Raw genomic sequence first — 25,403 nt, forward strand, 5'->3', positions numbered from 1 at the left:
AATTTGAAAATGTTATCACTGCAAAGTATAAATTGCCAAATCTACTGCAGGCATGTTAAAAAAAAGAAAAGAACCAAAGTCTGACCTGTAAAACCTGAGTGCAAATTCTGGCTGATCGGAATAGAAGTGGTTGGTTGCAATGCAAGCAATAGCTTCGACATGCATGTTATCATATTTCAGAACATTCTTGTAAAATTTGACAGCTTCATCCATCTTGTCAATACCCTGTTGTGAAAAATGAAAAAGGATAAGAGCAAGTGTATGAATTTGTCATATTATATTTGTTGGAATCTGAAATTAAATATATTGAACGGGGAGCAATATAAAACACTGCATGTGTATTATGGCCCAACCATTTCAATACGACTTTGTTTTTATCACAAATTGATAAAAGAGAAAGATTATGGGGTCCGAATACAGTCTGATAAATTGATCTTGATTACATCTGACTCACGGAGTCTCTGTTTATTAAGATTCAGAATTTTTCAGTCTCCCTAATTGAAAAAGAAATAACATTATTATAGATATTTTATGAAAATGCAAAAATACTTGACAATTCTGACTTGCATACTCTTAAACTGCCCAGATTTAATCCACCATTTCGATTTTTTTTTTTTTTGCTTTAAAGAAATGAGCACCAATCATTTAACCTCTTATAACGTTAATCTACATAGCCCTTTTGATAAACAGGGTATTAACATAAGTTATTGCCAGTTTCTACATTCTAGATTTCAAAATTTCAAATCTTTATCGAAATCAAACAATCAAAAGGAAAAATAAATCAATTACATTGACCATATTGAAGAATGGAATAGTATCACAAAAATATAGTGACATTTCTTCTCTTAACTTCTATACAACTTAGAATAACTATTCTTAATATTAATGGATTACCTCGTGTATTCTGGCAATGCCAGTGAGTAGTGTGGTTTCTCCAGGGAACTGGACCAAAGCTTGCTTATAAACTTCCACTGCTGCTAGAGGCTGGTCGAGACGAACATAGACTTTAGCTAAATGGAGATAGGCATCGATGACCTCATCAGCCTTCAGTGCTGATCGTAATTGTTTTTCAGCTTCACGATACATTCCCAATCTGTCGATAAAGAGTTGAAGAGGATATTTAAAAAAAAAGAAATTTCCTTCATTATTAAAGGCGCTCAGCTACAACATTATTCACTGTCATAATCCTTACAACAACACATGTCATATAAATTACACATAGTAATATATTCAATTGCTTCTCTTGACCAGATAGATGTAGTAATGGCCATGGAATGCTTTGACAACTGATGTTGTATTGTAAACTATGCCAATATTGTAGGCGACTTCAACACGAGGCTTACAAAACACACATATTAATCCTACTCCAACATGTATTAGTTTTGATAATACACCAAAGGTGTTCTGCAACTTTTGTGTGGAAGAAGAAAAGGGTGGGTGGGTAGGGGGGTAATAAGGAGATGATGTTGATCAACTGACTGAATACTATGGCATTGACATCCGCCATGGGTCATTGACCCACACTGTACAAAGCAAGGTATCGAAAATGGAATTTTAAAAGGTACGGATCTGATGCAAAAAGCCACACATCTTGCTTTTCGACAAAATATAAGTGCATTACCTGGCAATGTATTACTTTACTACTGTTAAAAATAGATTTATCTTCTTTTGAAGCTTTTCTTTTCTTATCTATTATTATACTTAAGCTGCAAAATTTCAGGTAAACAAAAAGAGAGATGCTTCACAATAACTAAAAAAACATCTTGTGATTTATAAATTCTGCTAGAAACGATTTGCTGCTTACAGTTGTACATCAATATAAAAATACAAAATTCTTTCAAAATGAAATATAAGGAAATACTAACATAACACCCTGTTGCCAGTTTTCTACTGTTATAAATAAAAATGATAAGTCATCAATTATTTTAGTGTCAGCATTTGAACTTGATGATGGCTGTTAAGCATAGTTAAGCCACTGATGAATCAACAATCGTTGTTTTCCAATTCCAGTGCAAAACCAGTCACGAATAGAGCTAATTACAGATCAATTCAATATTTTTTATATTTTATGTTAAAAGAAATAATCCTTTTACCTGTAGTAGCATTTGGCTAAAGCAACTTTCCACCACCAGTCTGAGAATTTACTGGCCTCCGTTGCCAAGGCAGCCAGCTCCAGAGCCTAAAGGAACAAAGAAATAGGCAAAAAATTATAATTAAGGTTTTATTATTATACCAAAAAAAATGTTATTCTGATTATGACTACTACAATATAATTGAAAAACTTGAACGTATGATACGTGACATCACAGCTAATACAAAACAAAAACAAGATTTTTAAAAATGGGAAGTCTGATGTTAAAGATTGGGGATATTTACAAAAATTTCTTTTAAATACATATCCTACAGATAATAACAACTTACATTCCTAACATCATTTTCATGATGGAAAATGTATTCAAATAAACCCTTGGCTAAGTTTGAACGAGCAGCATATTTGGCAAAATTCAGTCTTCCAATGTTAATGAATGGACCATCTGGGGTTGACAGCATTGAGGCCTGGGGAAAGAGTTAATTAAACCATTAAATATCCTGTGTTTATTATTTTCTAAAATATAAAATACCACTGACTTAGATGAACTGAGTATAATTGTCCAAAAAAAAAAAGGAAAAGAAAAAAGAAATGATTTATAGCTACGTTTTTATCTAGAAATTTTAAACACATTTCAATAAAATATCAAACTTCAATTTTCACATCCTTTCAACGTTTTCAAATTGCACTGATTATTTGTAATTGTGTACTTGATATACATATTTTATTTAAGTCATTAGTCAATGTATCTACATTTTCCAGTATTTAAATTATGACAATTCGATAAAAAAGTAATACACCTCCTCGTAATTTCTTAAAGCCCACTAAAGATTTTTTAATTTGTTTTTGTTGTTTTGTTTTTTTTGCTTAACCCAGACAACAATTCTTATTTTTTAATTATAATAATACTGTAGGATGGTTTGGATATCTGCATAGCACAAACTCACTCAACAAACTAGAAGGAGTTTTTTTTTTTTTATTTGTTTTTTTTTTGTGTAAGAACAGTATAGGAGTTTAAGCAAAAATTTTAATCAACCCACCCAAAGGGGATTGTCATATTAATGCTAGTTACTGGTAAATGTACAAAGATACAGACAAGGAACACTGTCAAGTTGATATAACATCTAATTACAGGAAACTGTAAAATCTCATTTGAATGTAGCATAAGCTTTCAATGAAAATCTCAAGTTATCCAAGACTGGCAAATATTACCCCAGACACCTGAAAAATATTTTTACTCACAGTTCCTAATCTGACAAATCTTCCAGATGCACTTGTCACAGGTCTTGCAGTGTGGGCTGTGCGTGGAGTCCTGATTGCTTGTTCCATTGTTCCAGGTCTACCTGATTGAGTGCCAGGACGTACAAACCCTGACAACGGACGCCCTCCTTGAGTTGTGGGTCTGATGAGGACCAATACAATGTTGAATTCATTAGTTATATACACAATGTTACAAAACAGTAGCAACAAAACAAAGACAAACCAACCAACAAACAAAGATGCAAACAAAGAATTGCATAAAAACATATTTTTTTATGTGCAATATCAAGAAATAGGATACTTATACATATTTATTGTTAGCGGTGCATCATCAAACCCAGTTTGTGGGCATGGATATATAACCGTGTAACTGTGCATTTTATGACTCTTTGTGAACAAAAAAAAGAAAGCATGTGTAAGACTGAAACCTGTCTGTGACGAAATTGTTTACCCTTGCCTATTCGGTCCCGTCTTACACAGGCTGGACTGTATCTTGTGCTTGAAGGTTCAAACTCATTCCCAATGTGGTACTTCCACTGTTGTACCCAGATTGAGAGCAGATTCAAATTTCCAAAAGCAATAGTTTAAGAATCCTTTGGTTTATGTCAAATTAGAGAGGTGAACATCACATAAGTATATTTCCATTAATAGTCTGCATTTTTTTCCCTTGCAGATTATCTTGCTTGTAAGCTTTCAAACAAAAGGGCATTTAATTGCTATTTTTACAAAAACAAGACGACGTTATCAAGGAAAATATGGGACAAGATTACACCAAAGTTTTCCAAAAATATAACAATAACATGCTTTACTATTACATGTTTCCGATGGAGGCCAAATGCTTCCATTTCATATGGCACAAATTGCCTGTCAGGTGCCATTTTTGGGTCTGCCATGCTTACAATGAATCAATAAAAGAATAATATTGGTAACGTTCTTTACCAAAGGATACAATACCAAGACCAGAAAATATTGTGAGTTTTCAACAGCAGACACCCATCTGGTGACTGACCAGACACATTGTCATTTGACTATGTACAATTATATTTTTTAAATGTTACAGTAATGATTTATATTGAAGTCAGTTCATACCTGACACCTTGACTTGGTCCACTCTGTGCTGTACCTGGCTTTCTGAGTGACGTCCCTGGTCTTGCTATATTGGCTATGACATTATCATCCATCAATATCTCAGCAATGCCTTCCTCATCAACTTCGACTTCATCAACATATACTTGACCTGTTAGAGCTCTTGTCTTCAAGTGCCAAGCAGCCTGAGAAAGAACGGAATACATTATAAAGCATGAAAACAGAAGGTAGTGACCTAAAGAGATCAGTTGAAATTTACTATGATATAATTCAGTAAAGCACTACACAGTCCAATTTGTTATGGCAGAACCATAATATACGGATAATTGTATTAATTGACAGTGTCGGATCTGATGATCTTTTATATATTTTTATTTCTGTCCTGTGTATGGCAGACCCTTATCCAACATGGACAAGAACATGTATCTTATCTACAACACAGTCCTGTGGACTTATACAATGCAGACATAAAGACAGATAGTAAGATGAACAGTTGAAAGATGATGAAGCAATGATTGGTGGGATTGTATACCTTTCAAACCACTGTAATGTTGTCATTACCATTGTAATGTATAAACGCAACTGACATACCAATTCATTTGATGATAATGATAGTGAGACAATTTCACACTTAAGCAGGCAAGCAATGATTTAATGTGATTGGGGAGATCAATCTTGCCGACTACAATGGTCATTGCAGGAAGACGGCTTGAATGCATTTATCTAATATTGACATTTTACATCTTGAAAATGCAATTCTAATACTCAACAAAATATTTATGAAAGATATCTCAACTGAAAACGATGAAAGAATAGCCTGGATCCGATCAAAACATTAAATACAAAAAAAAACCCAAAAAAATCAAACTCAGAGCTTCGGCATAAGCGCTATATATATGTACATTTATTATTATTATTATTATTATTATTATTATTATTATTATTATTATTATTAAGAACAAGATATTCCAGCCAGGTTGAAAAAAAAACAAAACAAAAAAAACAAAACAGTCGTAATACTATAAACAAAATCAAACATGCAAGGCGGTCACTCCTCTTCCTTAACACTTAACAGAGAAGTCTGGAACAAGAAAAAAGATCAATTTGACGTCACCATGGGTGCATACAACGGCGCTGAGGTGTGCGAATTAGTGGATCTCTTAATCACGCACCAGAAATTGCCAGACAAGTGCTATCGTCTACAAAGACGCCATAACCACTGACAATACTACAGCACAAGATATCGGCAGCACAGACCCCCAAATTCAAAATGCGTTCAAAATAAGATACAACAATCACAAAGCCTCTATAAAACATGAAAGCAAAGTACAGAGCACTGGAATTTTATTTTAGTTTAATTGATATAATTTCATTAACTTCACTTCTATTTCATATGTCCATGGTCATTGCAAACGTTTTTGTATTCTCGAAATTGGATAAATGTTAGAAATTAAATAGAAAGGGATGAAATTCCATATGCAGGCAGGCACCACTTCAATGGCAATTAGTAAATTTACTGAATTGCTCGCCATGAAATAAAAAGCAAAAGGTATCTATTTATTTAATTCTTCAGTCCGGTCTCTTTATTTGGTGAATAAAACCTTAATTTTAACTCCAGATGACGCCTGTATGGAATTACTTGGCTATATATGGTATTGAAATTTGTTGCCATGCACTTCGGTAAATGATGCTGAAAACTGGTGCAAATCATCCCCCAACTCCCCATATTTAGGTCTTTTACTTGACTTGGTCGTATTTTTGTCACTTTGTTTACATTGGATACGCTGTAATTATGAATGCTGTGATTATCCCCAGACACCTGTCTGGGGATAATAAAAATTTGTTATCCCCAGACACCTGTCTGGGGATAACAAATTTTTATTATCCCCAGACGCATATTTGAAACTCCGCTCTTTTAAACAATTATCCACATTCCAGAATATGGAATGTTTCCAGATGCACATAGAAATAAGGAAAGTTAATAAAATATCTATAAAAACATAACATTAACCAACATTAAAATCAGTGGTTACTACATATACACAATATGCGTCGACTTCGAAGTGGGTGTCATGGCCGAATGGTTTAGTCGTCTGCCCTGGAAGTTTGACCATAATCGACGTTGTGGGTTCGAATCCTGACGTCACTTTTTTTTTTTTTTTTTTAAATTCCGTCTTCTTTTTACAGAACGTTGAAAGGGATAAATGTCCCATCCATCCTCCCCCCACCTCTTTTTTTTTATTATAAACTCTCTCTCTCTCTCTCTCTTTCTCTCTCTCTCTCTCTCTCTCTCTCTCTCTCTCTTGTTTTTTTCTAGTTTCTAGCAAAAATATTCGTCCCCACTCCGATCTCAAATAGTGTCTAAAAAGAATAAATAATTAAAAAGCAAACAAACAGAAATATTCAGAGAGCGACCAAATGGTCAGATAGAGGAGAAAAAAAACAATAATTGTTTTAAAAATAAAAACAATAATTGTTTTAAATGTAAAAACAATTTAAGAAATTCATGCTCAGAAACGGAACATTTGCATAAAGGTTTAGCAAACAAAAAACTCTAAGGTTTAGGTCAAAATATAAAAAAAAAGAAAAAGAGAGATTTCCCTCGGAGCAGGGAATAGTGTTAACAATAATAATAATAATAATAATAATAATAATAATAATAATAATAATAATAATAATAATAACAATAACAATAATAATAATAATAATAATAATAATAATAATAATAATAATAATAATAATAGTAATAGTATGATAATAAGAGTATTAATAATAAAAATAATACTATTATTGATAATAATATAATAATGATTATGATGGTAATAGTAATAATAATAACAAATATTACAATTATTATTATTATTATTATTATTATTATTATTATTATTATCATTGACCAAAACAAAACAAAAAAAAAAAACAAAAATAGATCTAGAGCAAATTAAATAATGAAATAATATTATCGGAGAAATAAAAAATTCAACTGATTAAAAAAAACCTCTTGCTCGGAACTCGGAACAAAAGTGAAAACAATGAATATCAATTGGGAAGAAAGAAAGAAAAGTGAGTGGGGGGGGGGGGGGGGGGGGGGCGGGTCGCGACTGGGTCGAATCTCTGCAGCTAAAAGGAGTAAAATGAAAGCTGGCCTTCCACACTGAGCTGCCTATCCATACCGCTATCGGAATATTTTAAATTCATATATGAGCTAAACATATTTCCACCATTTTTGCTTCCTTGTTTTGGTAGTTATTTTCATCTCTGATTCGAATAAAAATATGTTGTTGGATCTAGTTTTGTGGACGTGTGATACTAAATTGTATTGTCTTGTGCGAAGCAGACAGGAAAATAACAGGTGTGGGTTTTGGGCTTTGGGGCGAACAACACCATGGCCTAGGAATTCGTCCGCGACATAAAAATTATTCCCGGTCGTCCCCAAAATTGTGGCCAGAATGAGCAAATTATAGAAACAAGAGATGATCAATAAAGTTAACAGGTAGGTTGGTAATGAAAATTTAAATGGTTGGTGGACTATGAACAGATTTGATGATTAACAACTTTCTTCCTGGTTGAAAATAAAAAGTCGAATTGCCAGTTTGACGTTTTCAGATCAAAGTAACAAAAGAAATTTCATTGATCCATTTGCTTTAAAATATTTTTTTAAAAAGAGCTGGATTTGACATTTGATCACTATTTACTTTCATCTTGTGTTAAATATCACTTGATATATTAATGTTTTGGGACACAACCACTTGTATTTTTTCCAGAATATTTGGTATTTTTCACGCCTAGTTTGGCATTTTGCATAAATTCTTTCTGCCCACTTGCTACATGCGTCTGGGGATAGTATCCTCAGACAGGTGTCTGGGGATAACAAAAATTGGTTATCCCCAGACACCTGTCTGGGGATAACAAATTTTTATTATCCCCAGACAGGCGTCTGGGAATAATGACAGCTAATTATGAATGATAATGCACCAACCTGGTCATAAGGATTCTTTTCAAGAATCCTTGTGCATAATTCAACGCATTCTTTGTATTTTCTACGCCTAAAGTAGCTGTATGAAAGGTACAATGGATCCATTTCTTCAATTAGAATGCAAAACTGTATTCTGATCAAGCAATATCTAGGAATGAGATTGATAGAATGCAACGCAACCCAACTTCGATTACAATTTCCTCACAGTTTATATAAAATATTGACTACAAAGAATAAGCAGAACAAATACTGACTATTTTCTATTATAATCGTGCAAGTAAATTATCATGTATAAATTAAAAATTAAATTACAATTACAGTTCGTTTCAAATATTGATATAGATAAAAGCTCAAATTATTGTTTAAAAAACCCCTAAATATTCTATTATTGTTCTCTTATATTTACAAAGTACACATTCCTAATTTTACCCTTGCCTTCAACATCGACCTATGTAAATAAACAGAAAACACGGACCCAAGCTTGGCACAAAGTTTCTTTACATTTACTGAGATCTTCACACATTTAAATGGAGAGATATTAACGAATCTTAGAATTTAATTGCAACACATATTATGTTTTATTTTCCAGTCATATTTTCCTTCATCTGGAATATATCGCGTACTTTTAAACTCATACATAGCTTTCATTTCCTTACTGACTAGAGTCTAGACTTAGACAGACCTGACAAAAATTCATCCGTCACAGCCAAGGTGAAAGTAAGGCATAGGATTGTTGCTGTTACAATTACAACAGTTAATTTCATAATTCCAATGCTGAATTAGAGAGACTTTCCATCATAATCCACTTCACTACTAACCCTAACTGTCGAATATCAGAATAAAATTCTCTTTTTTTTTTTTCTCCTCGGCCTCGACTCTCATCTCTCTCCCTCTCCTCTTCCACCCCCCCCCCCTTCTCTAAACTCTATCTCCATCTCTCTTTTTCTTTCTCTCTCTCTCTCTCTCTCTCTCTCTCTCTCTTATATATATATATATATATATATATATATATATATATATATATATATATATATATTTATGAGTGTTGGTGGGTACTCGTAGGTACGAAAGTGCTTGATAATGATGGTTAGAGTTAGAGCTAATATAGAATGCAAATTGTCATATATATTATATATATATATATATATATATATATATATATATATATATATATATATATATATATATATCGGGAGGCTTTCCGAAAGCTCCTACATCCCCAGTATTCTTTTTTTTTTTTTAATAATGATTTAAAAGGGGAGGGGGAAAACTTTTTAAAATTATAATGTCCAGTTCTAAGGGGATTTCTATCTATCTATCTATCTATCTATCTATATATCTATCTATCTATCTATCTATCTATCTATCTATCTATCTATCTATCTATCTATCTATCTCTTTCTCTGGTTTTAGCAACTTCTAATTCGTAAAGTAAATATATCAATTGTTATCAATACCCTAACCATTTGTATTAAATAATTTCTGATATTGTTATTGTTACTTTCAAACCACCAGAAATGACCACTGAGTCAAATACCAGTCAGGAAGTTGAATCAACAAGTTCATCATTGGAAAAAAATACAAGACATTCAGCTGATGGGAGGTCTATCAAGAAACCACCAGGAGAGTTAGATCCAAAAGAATATGAGATTGAGGATGATTGCAATGATAATGAGGGTTTGTGTTATTATATTATTGTTTACTTATTTGTTTGTTTATTTATTTATTTACAGTGCAGCATGGAAATCTTGAACACGTTGGGACTGGGCCTATTTAAATTTGTTCAAGATTTTTGTGTTTTTGAAAATTTTGTGTAGAGTATTTTACAAAGAATGTGAATGAGGTAAATATAGGTGGTTTTGGTAATTTCATCATTTTAATTATAATGAGGTGGAATAAGCGTCACCTTTGACTCTGTTATAATAAGAAGACAAAATCAAAGTTCATACACGAAACACATTGAACGCCACTTGGAGAATGAAGGCAACTTTTGTTTCTTTTCAATACAAAGATAAGGCAAAAGGATGCAAAATTCATCACAATATTGATAATCTGACATTTCTGCATGGGAACAAAATGTATTACTATAAATTGCCTATTTTGAATGTTACAATTCGTTATTTCAATCCGACATTGCCAGATGGGGGGGGGGGGGAAGAGAGAGAGAGAGGAGAGAGAGAGAAGAGAGAGAGAGGAGAGAGAGAGAGAGAGAGAGAGAGAGAGAGAGAGGAGAGAGAGAGAGAGAGAGAGAGAGGAGAGAGAGAGAGAGAGAGAGAGAGAGAGAGAGAGAGAGAGAGAGAGAGAGAGAGAGAGAGAGAGAGAGAGAGAGAGAGGAGAGAGAGAGAGAGAGAGAGAGAGGAAGAGAGAGAGAGAGAGAGAGAGAGAGAGAGAGAGAGGAGAGAGAGAGAGAGAGAGAGAGAGAGAGAGAGAGAGAGAGAGAGAGAGAGAGAGAGGAGAGAGAGAGAGAGAGGAGAGAGAGAGAGAGAGAGAGAGAGAGAGAGAGAGAGAGAGAGAGAGAGAGAGAGAGAGAGAGAGAGAGAGAGAGAGAGAGAGAGAGGAGAGAGAGAGAGAGAGAGAGAGAGAGAGAGAGAGGGAGAGAGAGAGAGAGAGAGAGAGAGAGAGAGAGAGAGAGAAGAGAGAGAGAGAGAGAGATGAGAGAGAGAGAGAGAGAGAGAGAGAGAGAGGAGAAGAGAGAGAGAGAGAAGAGAGATGAGAGAGAGAGAGAGAGAGAGAGAGAGAGAGAGAGAGAGAGAGAGAGAGAGAGAGAGAGAGAGAGAGAGAGAGAGAGAGAGAGAGAGAGAGAGAGAGATGGTCATTGATTTGTGTGATCACAATGTACTTGATTAAATGAAGAATAATATCAAAGTTTAGACTATGATTTTGACTTTGAAGCATTATTTAAATATAAAATGAATTAGAAGATATCTACTACTTGTTTGTTTTTGAATTTCGTTTTGATAATACTATTGAAATGAATTGGAGAAGTGATATTCCCTTTTTTTATTTTCATTTTAATTTCATTTATTTTTTCCAGAACTTATCATTGGAGACACATCAAACTATACAGTGTCACAAAGGAATGATCTATTTCAAAAGGGTCTTGATTTTGAAAAGGAAGGCAAGAGAGATTTGGCACTCAAGTGCTATCTTTCATGCTTAAAGGGACTTAAAAACAAAACACGATTTGTTCTTTTGCCAGAGTGCCTTAATAATGTGAGTTTTGACTTTTTCATTGAGTTTTAACTCTCTCTGAAAAAAATATTTTTTGTTTCATTCTTTGTTAGACCAGACATACTTGAGACTTTGGTACCTTTTTTTTAAAATTAAAAAAAATTGAGCTTTTATATAGCACAATATCCATTAAACGTGCTGAAAGCACTTTACAAGGGGTTCAGATCAGGTGGCAGAAGTGATGGGGAATCTTTATATTTTGTTTTAGGTGTCATTTTCTTTTTTTTTAAATGGGGGTTTAGGTCACCACATCACATCAACCCCGCTGTGGAGGAAATTTCTGCCAACACCTAATATACTTCAATTGATAAAGATGAAGATAAAATATAGCTTTTAAACCTCTAATGATCAAATTAAACGAAAAATATTGAGAAAGAAACTGAAAATGAAAGAAGCTTAAGATGATGGCACAATGTCAGATCAATGCATTTCCACTGTAGGGAATCTCTGTTTCAGAGATGCCCTCGCCACGACTTCCAGAGTGTCATTACAGCATCATCTTCACTGCTACCACTCCTCCAAACATCATCATCTTCATCATCATTATCACTACAGCATCTATGGCAACCACCACCGCATCATCACCATCACTACTACAGCCACCATCAACACATCTCTACTAGCATTTCCACAACTACCACCTCATTTTATTATCATTTCACCACCACTACAAACTCCATTACCATATCATCATCATTACCACCCTTACTATAACCACCACCACGTCCTCATCATTACTACCACCGCAACATTGTTTCATTACCCTCATCACTACTATTCATTTCATTTTGACACTTTGCATGACAATTCAGTTTTTGAAGTTTTAGCTTAATTTGAAAAAAGAGGATTTGAGATGGTATTTGACATGTGTTTCATACTGTATAGTCCTAGGTGGGTAAGATTTTGTATGCGAACATTCCTGTTTCGTCATTGAATTCCTCTGATTGATGACTGAAATTCCTGTGAGCAAATTTTAAGTTGGCATTTCTGCTATTTAAAATGCTCATTGAGTTCAGTAAACTTTATCTTGATTTGTTAGATCAAATTTTCACATTATGTCTCACATCTTTTAAAAACAAATAAAAAATGAGACGTAAGAATGATGGTTAAATATTCAATTATTTTCTGTTTGTTTTAAGTAAAATATTTATATTTAAATCAATACTATTTTTTTTTCTAAATGTTATACTTTTTTTTTGTTTATTCCACAGATTGCAGACATATACAGATATAAAGGGGAATGTATCCTTTTAAACATTGAACCCGGGGCAAAGGAGGGGGGGGGGGGGGGGGGGATGAATCAGTTGTGAGATGTTAGGACGGAATCTAGACTTTGTGAACCTTTCTTTTAGAAACAAGAGGGTTGAACTTGAACAAATATAAATTGCTTTAACTATAAAGGAATAGTTGGATTCTCGTGAATTTTTTAGTAAAGCATGATCAATTTCTCAGAAGATACATGAAAAAAAATTGGAAACTTCTGGCACTTACTTTTTTTTTTTGTGCGCACCAAAGCACATGAACCAGAAATGCAGCTTTGTCAAAAGGAGGCTAGAGCAAATGAAAGAGGAAAGACAATTCTCATAGCGTTTGTGAAAAAGGACTTTTATTTTAAACAGATTGGTAACATGGCTCTATCAATATGATCTAGAGATAAAATGCTACTTGAAGCAATGGACAACCTGTGAAGAACCAGTCCCCAAAAGGCAAAGATAAGCAGCTATGTGCACTGTTCCTTGGGACATGAAATATATAATTAAGTTTGACTATCTTCCAAAGAACAGAACATCGAATAGGGAATATGACTCACAACTCGTGAATAGACTGAAACTGGAGCGTTTGCAAAACACATCCAGGAAATGCAGACCTGTAAATATTCCGTCTCAAGGTGGAATTCCGTACCATGAGATATTTGGCTTTTATACCTTTTTATATTTTTAACAACATTAAAGATACGTCCATATAGTTACAATAAATACTAAAGAGGCCATTTTAAAAACACTGTTGATAACACATGACTCTTTGCTGATATCCATGCTATTATTTATTATAACATAGAAACTAGAGATCATGTCACTCTAACCTCTATATTATGTTGTCGTGCCCTCGTCCAATAATTCATCACTCAACCGCTCAAATTACCACTCGTCTTTCTCAGTCCTAAATCCAATCGTCTCGGTTTGTCATGCTGTGGTTCCATATCTCAAGGACAGAGCTATATAACAAACAAAATCATTACCCCTATTTGTTACTGATTTTTTATTGTTTCTTTAACTTAAAAAAAAAGATGGGAATGCTATTCATTTTGCTCAAGCAGAAAAACTCTTTTATGAGACAGCCCTCGTAGAAACACAAGAAATACAGAGGAGGATAGGTTTGCTTTTGTTTTTTGTTTGTATTGGGTATTTGTCTTTTCTTTATTTTTTAAGTTAAAACCTTCAGTATTGGGTAAAGCACTAATCTGTCTAATTGGCTATGTATTAGTTGAGATAGATAAAGACACCCCTTTGCTGTGATATTTTATATGCTATTGGTGGATGAAGCGACTCAGTATTATTAAGCCTCAGAGAGGATAGCTATCTGAAGGAAATTTAACCCTTGTCTTGAAAGTGTCACTGAGGGACGCATTTTTAACTTGGAAATTATATAACTTATGGTCAATATGTTTTTTGAATTATGATGATTTTTATTTAGGAAAATGATTGTAGTTTCTGGAACCACCAAAAACTGAAATTTGATAATATTTTTCCATTTCCACTTTAAAACCGATTTTCTCCATTTTCCAAATCCCAACATAATGCTGGGGTCACAATTTTGAATTTTCTGATAAACACTGTTAGAAAATGTTTGTCCATCATATTCAATTCAATTCAAAGGTTCAGTTTTAGGCAATTACCAATATGAAATATACATTTACATTTACATGGAATTTCCAATCAATACAGGTAGAATCAGTAATTAACCAAAGGTAACTACCAAAAATAATTAAATAGATAAGTATATGAATATAATAAATAAATAAACATAAAAAATAAATTGATAAATAAGTTAATATATAAATAAATAATCCTTACTTGACCATGTGGACACCATAATATTATGTAAACAAACGCAAATCATTTTTCAGGAAAAAAAAAAAAAGTAACCATCAATCCTAATTTAAGTATATAAATGAGTATCATGCAAAACAAAATTCATCCACATAACAAGAACAAACCTATATTCCAATAAATTATCAATCAATCACACTTTAAGGTTATAAATGGATACCAGGCAAAAATAAGATTCATCCACATTATAAGAACCAACTCATATACCAATTAATTATAAAATTGCAATAACTCATGCTCAGCAGTATTAGCAATAATGTTTATCTTATCAAATAATACACGACTTGTTTCTGGAACTGAATTACATTATCATGTACTTTTCCTCATTAAAATTGTTTAGATCTGTGACTGACTTTCAGTTTATTTCTATTTTAAATGATGATCAATTTGTTTCAGAATTAAATGTATTTGTAACGTGTACACTTTAGATAATTGCTTTTGAGTTATATTTTACCTTAGGTGAATTTTATTATCTTTTCGACAGAGGAAGTAACAGGCAGTTTGAACGTCGATGGCTCAATCCCCCAAGATCTTAATGACTTAAATATAGAAGCATTGAGAGCAGAGGAATATGAACAGCTTGCTAAACTCTGTTTAGACAAAGAGCAGTTAGTAATATTTTGATAATTTTGTATTATTCATGTATGTTCAGTAAGATATATTTTAATTTAGCTCAATTATACAATACAGTCATTTTTACATGATTTATGATCATACAAACACACTCAGGTTGTGTCTAATTTGCTGTTTTTGATTATTTTGAAGTGCAAAGTGATTTATTTTTAAAAAGTGATTTTTTTTTTTTCAAAATTTGATTAACTTCTTTTTATCTTTCATTGAGTTTTTAGGCTTGGAATAGATAGAGGTCTTGAAAATTTCCTAAAATGAAATTTTAGGTCAGTGTCTTCTGTTTGCTTATTGTATTCCTTTAACCATATTTGGGAATCAAAATTTGCATAGATTGTTTCAATTTTTTGGCATTCTTTATCCAACCACCAATGATTGGGTAGAAGTCTCTAAGATCTGGCTTAACTTACTTTGCAGTAGATTTTCATCTTATCAAAATGGTAGTAAGCAATTGTTTGTATCCATTGTGTGCTACAATAACTGGGATAAACTCGAGGTCCATGGGTCTCCCGTACTGGGCAGGGAGGCAAATACTGTGTCTTCTATCCCCCTGTATCTGTGTTCCAACATGCTTTCTGTCTTTGTCTTGGAATGAGATTACTTAGTTTTGTGCTGACCCTGGCAGGAGTCCTTGGCTTGGAGGGAAACAGTCGAATGTATAGATATAGTTTTGGAAGATATTTTTTTCCTTGTAAATCATCTCTCAGTTATGTACTGTTATTTTTTAAAATTTTAAACATATGATTTTGTAAACATTTGAGTGTATTTCTCTTGGTGGGATCTAGTGCTATTGTCTGGGTGAGACATTTAGGTGATCTCAAACTAAGTACTTTGATAGTGTGCTCTTGAAATCTACATGTTTCCTATTTGAATCAATTCCCCTTTGTCTTACCTTTTCTTAGTAATTCTAGAACTGTTTACTATCCCATTTTCTTCCTTTTCACTGGCGCTGATATGACTTAATGTGTTGCAAGCGCCGTAAAACCCTTGAAAACAAAACAAACAAGCTCCACGGGTCGTATTCTGAAGGACAAGTTTTTAATGAAAAGGTGAAGATAAATGGTACAACTACAACTGGGATCCTATGGAATCTGAACCTGAAATTTAAAGTACTGACAAGTCGTCTTCCGATTATTGTTGGGGAAGTGTGTAGTTGAGTTACCTACCTCGGTATCAAACATTTTTGGCCTTAAAGGTAAAATAATTTGCTTCATTATCTTGGATTTGAATAGTCTTATATTTTATTCTCCTGTTGCAAAAGGACTTGAAAATAGTTTTGAGGTTCTCTAAATAACCTAACATCTGACAAATAAGGCATTAAACTAAAGCTTTTCAACCTTGAAATGTGTATTGTTAGGGTCATTTATTCAATTTATTCTCATATCCAGGATTTGTACCATTTATCAAGATGGCCCTTTTATTGAAATAAGTTTCATGTATTCATTGCCCTGTATCTCATTTACAATATTGGTTCCCCCCCCCCCCCCCCCCCCCCCCCCCCCCCCCCCACTCCCTCAATTTCTTCTATTAAATTATAATTGAAAATACTATGTTTGATGAATGACATTTTATTTTATCCATTATAGGCCACAATTAGCTTTGGAGTATGCCGGAAAGGTTAGTTACTTTATACTTCTATTATTTGCCAGCAGCAGTAAGTATGTACATTTGTTTGAACATTCCCATGTATAAGGCCAGTGTACTCAATTCGTTTGTTTTTGGTTTTGTTTTTGTTCGGTTTTTTTTTCTACTTCAAACTGCTGTCTACCGTGGGAATTATAATTACAAAAAAAAAAAAAAAAAATTACAAAAAAAAACTAATACTAAGCCACGTTTCTATTTATCTATCTCTTTTATTTAATTGAATGAATAAATTCATAAACTGTGTTAATCCATAGAGAAATTCGTTTTTCAAATGTAAAATATAAGATACTGATTATTCTCAGTCAAAGATATTCATAAAAAGGCTCATTTTCCCTCCTGTACTCTTCCCTGCAATGTGTATTAGCATACAGAGCTCAATGATTGCTTTAAAGTTATATGCCACAATTAACCCCTTGCCCTTTCCTTTCATTTGGGAATGTTTTGAATGTTTTTGGTATCAAAGTTGTCGGGGGGGGGGGGGGGGAGGTGGAGAATGTAAGGTCTCATTATGTTAATATGAATTCCCCTAAGGCACAGTTTATTTTATTATATTTAACATGATATGAATCTGAACTTAAGATTCAGTGTAACGGAATTTATTCTGATGTAAATGTGAAAAGATATGATTGTTTGAAGTTAAAGCATGCAGTTTTAAAGGAAATTGTTTTTATAAATTTCAGTGTGCCAAGATTAGGCAGCAAATTTATGGAAGCAATCATGTGAAAACGGGAGAGACATTGGACTTGTTTGCTTCCCTCTATGCAGAGGTTGGAAAGGAGCAATATTCCGGTAAATAATTAGAAAGACTATATGAATATATAAACCGAAAAAGAATGATCACGATATTTTTTTATGGGACTGAAACATTTTGACATAGGATGAAATGAAGTGACTCCTAATCATTACAATATTATAAAATTTGGGTCAAAATTTTCATCATCTAAATAAATTAACAAGTGATGCTAGCATTGAATGGTCAGGCACAGCAGAATTCATGGAGTAGAAAAGTATTCTATACATTTTTTAACTTCTGATTTTGATTTGTCTTTTTTTTAAATTGAAGCACCTTATTTTTTTTACCAGGCTTGAAATGCAATCCCATCCCTCCTCTTTTTTTTTTTTTTTTGTTCACTCACAATTGCTTATAACTTCTATTTCATCATGGTCAATTTTTATGTGATTGCCAAGTTCAAGGTGCATTGAAATACATTTCAGTCACGTCATTCCTTTTTAAAAAAAATTGTTCAGATTCTATGACTGCCTTAGCGGAATTCTTGGAGGGAAATAATGTCACGGAGGACATCCAGCCAGTTCCAGAGGTGATCGAGACACACCATGAATCGGAGGAGCCGATATCAATCCTAAGACAGAGACCAGGTGCAGGTCAGAATTCTGACAAGCCTGCAACTCCTGACACAGGTAATTTATTTTTTTTACTTGTCATTGTGATAAAGCAAAACTACTAGCTGTGAAATAGCTTCAGATATGCATGCCTGTATACCTAGACTTTGTTTGGTCAACACGCCATTCAACTAGTCTCATTTAAAAAAAAAAAAAGGCAGAACAAAAAAAATAGTCTAAAAGAATGAAATAGCAAATTGCCTATAAATTATGTCTTCTTTACAAGAACAAAATCAATCACCCAGAATAGATAGATGCAATTCACTAATAGAACTATTATTTTTCTTTAATTTTTCAAAAAAAAGCTTATCATTGGGAGTATGTTTGTGGCAAACATCACACAACGACCTTTCGACACAGTCCTGATAACATTTTTAAAGCAAACGTTTCTGTACTTTTTTATCTTTTACTTTTCAATTGAATCATCACTAATGTGCATCATTATAATGAGCACATTTCGTTTGTAAATAGTTCCATGAAGATGTTACTTCGTCAAATGTTGAAAAGAAAATGACTTTGTAGATATAATACATCCAAGACTCAGATCGGTCAGACTGTAATAAACGTAATTTGCTGACCACCAGTAGTCCAGCCATACCGTAATAAATTGCAAGGAGTCCATACTGCAGTGCAAACAGACCATAACAATACGTGCATTTATAGTGGAAAATACAAAAAAAAAAATGCTGAAATATGGTACGGCTAAACAGAGTTGGCTAAAAGAAATCTGCTATTAGGGTAAGGTCAAATACATTCATTTTTTTATAAGGTGCCGGCCTAACGACGACCATTACTCTTCTTTAGGTAAAATAATACAAAAAAAGGCCTGTCAATTTATCTGTAATGACTTCAACCGAAAACAAAGTGAAAAAGACATGATGGAGCATTTAAACTGGACCCATCTTATTGAAAGGAGAAAGATGCAAAAGCTGAATATTTTGTTCAAGGGCTGACAGGGAACCACCACTAACCCTATTAACATTAAAAAACCACAGAAGAAAAGAGAATGCACTGCCATATTCCAGAATCAATCCCCAGTACTATTGGCGCATGGAACAGCATCCCTGAAAATGTCGGAGCAACCAATTACCCGGAAATATTCTATAGTTCTATAAAACGTGACCAGTTTAAAACCAATAAATAGATAGTACGTCAATGCCACCCCACCACACCCAGTTGCTTCAATATTCATCACATGAAGCTGCAACTATTTTGGATTGGATTGGATATTCAATTTGGGATACTTTTGACGACTGTAGTTATATTAATTTTGATAAGTGCTCTTAATCTAATTTGGAATATTTTGTTTTATCTTACTTTAACAGACAAAGAGAAAAAACAAGTCAGGTTTCACAAGTCTGTTGACGATTCTATACGACAAAAAAGAAGAGGTATGTTGTTGTTTTAAAAAATTCCTATGACATGACATATTGTTTGAGTGATAAATATTTCATATGAGAGATTAAAAAACAATTGAAACTTATGTGAAGGCCATTGTATTTAATTGTTGGTGTATTTTTAAGAGAAAAGACAAACCCCCTATATTGCTACCATATGCTTTATTGGTTGATTCTTAATTTTAAAAAAAGAAAAAAAAGAAAAAAGAATCATGTGTAAAATATGCTCTATCTTTTTAATACGCTGAGCACTGTCATATATTGCAATGGGGGATTATTTAGTTGCTCCTTACATAACGTAAAACTAGATTTGCCACTTTTTTTTATGTAGCCTACAGATTAGATACAGGATGACTTCACTCACCACACATTTTTTTTTGGGTCAAAAAGGTGCGTCTTTTATGCAGGCACATACCATATTGAAGATTGTCCAGGAGCAGAACAACCAAGAATTAAAACTATTGGGCAAAATTGTCACATTGTTAAATCATTATTGTTATGGGATCTGAATTTCCGATAGCAAATACATTTTTGATGTCACTCTAGTCAGCTTGATGTGATCTCTACCACATTGGAATAAGATTTAAAGTGATGCATTTTTAAGACTACATGCATAAATATTTTTCAGTTTGAACTAAGATCAATTTGTTTTTCAGAATCGTTTCAGAACATGCTCATATTGTGTTTCGTTATATTTGTGATGGTTATGGGATTCTGGCTCTATTAATTTTAAAGGGTGAATTCGATATGATTTAAGTTGTTGATTTGAAGATTGATAATTTCAAACTCTTTCATCATATTTTTGTTTTGTTTTTTTTACAGTTTGTAAATATTTCAAATTTAAATTCAGTTGAAATTATAGTGTGACAGGAAATAAATGGGCAGTGGGTTTTGTTGGGTTTTTTGTTGTTGCTTTCTTGTTATTTATTTTTTGTTTGTTTTCTGGTTTTTGTAAATACTAGAGGGGAAACTGCAAAATTTGCAATAAATAAAAGCTTGTTATGCACAAGAGCTTATTTATTTTAATCATTATACGATCATGGAAATACTAAATATCAAGATAATACTTTTAGCCATCAATGAGCAAAGTGATCGGGCAAACTTTCTCCATGGTTGAATTAATTTGAAAACATTATAAACATGGAGTGGGTAGTTACAAATCACAATGCACAGGTGCTTGATTAGTTTAATAATTACACTCAGGGAAATTAAGTCCAACAGAGATAGATCTTTTGAGCCATCAAAGGTCAAAATTGGTACAGTAATAAAATGTAGGTCAGTGCAAAAATAGGCCAGTTTTTATTTTTTTTTTCATTATAATTGATTTCGTGTCCTTCATGGATTGTGTTTTAATTGTACAGGTTCCAAGGTTTTGACGTCATAAACACACACACACATACACCCCCCCCCCCCCACACACACACAACACACCACAATTAAAAAAAAAATATCAAAACTATTCTTGGACTCTACAGCAGCTGAAATTAAATGGATACAGACATTATCGCTATTTAGACCATTTAAATCAAGATGTATATCAAATTTGCTTCAAATTAATGCACTCATTACTTTTATGATAAAATACCAGATAAAATTGTTAAATAGATGCTGAATATAATTTTTTTTACAAGTAAGAAACTCTATTATTAAATCGAGAGTGAAGGAATATACTTTTAGTGGAAAAGAAATGGCTTTAACAAAATTGTGCAAAGGAATACATGAAAAATGATTTTTTTAAAAATTAAATGAAACACTGATGATTTATCTCTGGCCACTGTAATGTACTCAAAAACCCCTTATGTTTGGATCTGCATTGTGTTATTAAAGTTTTTTGAGGTTAATTGTCACGTTTTTTATTTTTTTCTTTTGGATTCGTCATTTGTACATTTCATTTTAATAATAGAGAGGACTATTTTGGTTTTCATCATCATTTCTACCATTCAGTGTTTGGGTCAATGATCTGTGCTAAATGCTGTTATTTGTGTAGCCTTGTATGTATTGTGGTTTTCTCCATTGGTGGTTGGAAGTAGGGGGAAGGGGGGGGGGGGGGATCCACAATTTTCCTCCCTAATGTCACTGTTGCCTAACAAGTAGATGTGATTGGGGTGCTTATGAATTCATTTTTCTACTCCCACTTCTGTTCCAGCTATTTGTATAAAGCATTTCTTTTGGTTAGAGACTTGAATCCTTGTATGCTTTTTACATTTTTAGAAAGAATAAATTAATAGTTGTTTAAAGGCAATAGATATGGGGGAGCTTCATGGATATCTATCATTTTTTTATGATGTAAGGGTAATTTTATTTGATAAAGAGAAGCTGTCGCGAAAATCTCAGGCATTTTAAATTCTTGGCAAAGGACATCCCTAGTGTTATCTACAGATTGTAATTCATGATAGGTTTGAAATTCTTACACAGGAAACAATAAAATATGTGACGTTTCTTTCTCATACACATATCAGTACATTACACACTTATACTTATACCCATAACTTAGGGTTTGATAGTTGTCATCACTGTTTACATGTAGATGTTATTCATCATACATTTCCAGAGGAACTTGTGTCCTTGACAGTCACCCTGCTCCTCCTTGCAGTCTGCTTCCTCATCCTGATTGCCCTTGGTGTGTGGTTGTACTGCTCTATAGACAAAGGACGGTCCTGTCCAGCTTTGGAGTCCAAGTTAAGGTCTTGGATAATGACAATTCGATATTACGTAAACCGCCTTACCTCAACAACAAGCTCATCTTCCCCCAAAATGGAATATTCTAGATAATATCTCTCTGGAAATATTAGATCAAGTTGAAGTTTTGTTTACTGTGTTATCCCCATTGCGCACACCGTGTGCTTAGAGAATTGAGTCAGATGAGTATGTTCATTTGTTTTAGTAACATTGAAGGAAATATGGAATATAAACTGACTCGAGCCTATGCTCTTTACCTATATGGGGTCACAGTGAAAAAAGAGTATCAATAGATAATGCTAATGCTCTGTCACCGAGTTTATAGTGCTATGATTAATAGTTGTCAGCAACACTTGACAGATAAGGAGAGCAAGTTTGTCAGTCTGATCAGGGCAGTTAAAGAGATGGAAGTGCTTGCCTTATTTTAATTTGCATTTTAAAAAAAATAGATGGATTGAGAATTGGGGCGGGAAGGGGGAAGGGAAGAGTGCTTAATAATTAATAAGGATTAAACGGTATATTGTTGAACATGTTATTGTTGCATAATAGGGTTTGATTTTTCTCATTTGCTGCCTCATCTCAATGCTTATAGAATCATAGATTTTTTAATAGAGTTTTTTTTAAATGGATTCTTAAGTCGATAATATTATCTTATTTTAAGCTGATCAAATATATTTTAAAATTTATTTGAATTGATTGAAAACAGTATCTTATATTCAATTGATTGCATTAAAAACAAAAAACTCTCTTCAATAGTCATAATCATTAAAATGGCATATGAATTATTGTCAATGAATATTTTGTACGTTTCCCTATTTTAGCATTACTCATTATATTTCTCACTTTGCAAATTAGTACATAAAAAAATAATAATTAGGCCTTCCACCACGGAATCACTTGATACTGTCGCTTAGAAATTCCAGGAAGGAATATAGATTATCAATAATAATTATAATATAGTGGAATCACCCATGTTGTCCAAAGCGAGCAAATTGGGTGTTAATAATCTTGCCGAAGGAAAAAAAAATGAAAGTGTCTGAAGCAGGGCTCAAACCAGGGATCTTATGGGTCACAGTGCAATCTTAAACCACTTGACCTACCCCCAATTAATATAATATAATATACTAGCGAATTAATTTTAAAAATATTTTTAGATGCAATACAGAAATGATCACAGTGTCAAAAGTTGCAACATAATGCTTTGCATGTAAGTGAATCAATGACTTTCTCAATGGCCCGTCCTGATTTCTTCATTATTGTGGCATCATCTTGTAATGAAGTTAAGCGTTGTTGAGTGTGCTAGTGACTAGATGATTGACAATGCTTGCAACATTTTGACCCTGGCATTTTGTCTTTGAGTAATGCACTTTTCACACATTACCTCATTCCACTCAGATGTGAATGAAAGATTATCTGGCTATATGAAGGGATGCATTCTATAAGAGTGTTAGTGCTAGTACTAATGGATGCCTGACAGGTGAATTATACTATATAAAATGGAAATGCTGGGGAAATAATGAAGAATTGTGATGTAAATTAAGCATGGTCAATCTGTGGAAATGTGCTAATATATATTTTGTGAGAGATTACGCACAATTATTTAAAGGAGCCGAATTATTAGATTATTCTCACCTCATTCTTCACCTTTCAGCATGTCAATATATATTATATGTCAGGCAGGACACAACTTAACAGCATACCTCCCTGAAGAATCCATCTTTATAACAGCGTTGTATGAGGAAAAAGCATATGAGGTGAGAATAATAAATATTCATGCTCCAAAGAAATTGTTGAGCATCTACGTGATTGAAGCCAATTGCCCTCAGCCATATATATATATTATATATTATATATATATATTATATGTGTGTGTATACTTAAGAGGGTTGATCAAATAGAATTGCCCAGATTATGAAGTAATGCTTTGCTTTTCATGAAATTTTGCACATTGATTTTATTTTTCGATATAGTCGCCCACTAAAGTTTTGGATTTGACCTTAAACCAATCTTCGGAAGCTCTTAAAACTTCATTTTCATCTCCAAAGAGCTTTCCTTTGTGGTCTTTCTTTAATGTAAGGAACATAAAAAAATTCTGAAGGGGCCTAATTGAGTGAGTAGGAAGAATGAGGTAAGATTACTACCAGTCGTCTGCTGTTGCTGTCAACACTATCGCATGATAAGACGGCGCATCGTCCTGGAAAAGCACAACTCCAGTTCAAAGCTTTCCTGGATGTTTTGTATTTGATTCAAGTCTATTCAAGAGTTGTAAGTCGTGTTTTTCATTCATTCTTTTGTTCTTTGGAAGATATCCTTACATAATAATGCCTTCCATTTACCAAAAAAAACCAGTGAGCATGACCTTTATTACAGATTGGCTCATCTTCGCCTTTTTTTTTGAGGGGGGGGGGGGGGTTTACAGGTTCTCCATTGCTTTGAGTCACATTTCATCTCTGAATCATTGACAGAGCCAGGTTCAATCCTCTGTCACCAGCCTGTCAAAAATTATTTTTCACAAAGCTAGCTCTCATTTGCTATATCTTTCACTTGGCAAAGCTGAATTTCTGGTTTGTAAGCTTTGGTGTCAAGTAACATAAAAAGTGCAAATTAGAAGTTTCCAATTTTTGTCATTTGATCTTATGAATAATTGATAACCTTTTACTGAAAATTTCATGTGATTTGAACAATCCCTTCATAGTCAAGCAATTCATATCCTTGTATATGCCTATATATATATATATATATATATATATATATATATATATATATATATATGTACAGTGCAGAGCGGATATATCGACATCACACTATATTGACATGGCATCAAAGTCATCGATAACAGCAATAATTTGTCCAAAAAAAAAATAACAATTTAAAAAGTTCAAGATATCCTACAGTGAAGTAAA

The 25,403-nt window shown here is 33.2% G+C and overlaps 2 protein-coding genes across 3 annotated transcripts in view; one reads left to right on the plus strand and one right to left on the minus strand.

Moving 5' to 3' along the window:
- LOC144980002 (tetratricopeptide repeat protein 8-like) overlaps positions 1-8,639 on the minus strand; it is a 51,114-nt gene extending 42,475 nt beyond the window's left edge. The window contains exons 1-7 of the mRNA XM_078927440.1: positions 8,415-8,639; positions 4,439-4,620; positions 3,332-3,491; positions 2,422-2,556; positions 2,094-2,179; positions 895-1,093; positions 86-225 (exon numbers count right to left, since the gene is read on the minus strand). Of these exons, the coding sequence (XP_078783566.1) occupies positions 86-225; positions 895-1,093; positions 2,094-2,179; positions 2,422-2,556; positions 3,332-3,491; positions 4,439-4,620; positions 8,415-8,516 (1,004 nt within the window). The 5' untranslated portion in view covers positions 8,517-8,639. The remainder of the gene's footprint in view (positions 1-85; positions 226-894; positions 1,094-2,093; positions 2,180-2,421; positions 2,557-3,331; positions 3,492-4,438; positions 4,621-8,414) is intronic.
- LOC144980010 (uncharacterized) lies at positions 8,634-24,345 on the plus strand. Of its 2 annotated transcripts, none has more exons than XM_078927448.1 (11): positions 8,634-9,128; positions 9,927-10,088; positions 11,446-11,624; positions 12,854-12,884; positions 13,930-14,016; positions 15,237-15,360; positions 16,966-16,996; positions 17,704-17,812; positions 18,272-18,442; positions 19,750-19,815; positions 22,373-24,345. In XM_078927448.1, exons 2-11 carry the CDS (start codon positions 9,929-9,931, stop codon positions 22,591-22,593), a joined length of 1,179 nt encoding a protein of 392 aa, XP_078783574.1. In that variant the 5' UTR covers positions 8,634-9,128; positions 9,927-9,928; the 3' UTR covers positions 22,594-24,345. The 2 variants fall into 2 exon arrangements, with proteins under 2 accessions (XP_078783574.1, XP_078783581.1); XM_078927455.1 differs by having other exon boundaries at positions 9,020-9,122; positions 22,373-23,527.
- The last annotated feature ends 1,058 nt before the right edge of the window (positions 24,346-25,403 follow it).

The sequence above is a fragment of the Berghia stephanieae genome, chromosome 1, assembly GCF_034508935.2.
Source record: "Berghia stephanieae isolate SIO BIC M18660-M18661 chromosome 1, UCSD_Bste_1.3, whole genome shotgun sequence".
Lineage (NCBI taxonomy): Eukaryota > Metazoa > Mollusca > Gastropoda > Nudibranchia > Aeolidiidae > Berghia > Berghia stephanieae.

Coding starts and splice junctions, on each gene's coding strand:
- LOC144980010 (XM_078927448.1), top strand. CDS start 9,929: ATGACCACTGAGTCAAATACCAGTCAGGAAGTTGAATCAACAAGTTCA. Junction 11,625..12,853: donor TGCCAGAGTGCCTTAATAAT/GTGAGTTTTGAC, acceptor TTTATTCCACAG/ATTGCAGACATATACAGATA. Junction 19,816..22,372: donor TATACGACAAAAAAGAAGAG/GTATGTTGTTGT, acceptor ATACATTTCCAG/AGGAACTTGTGTCCTTGACA.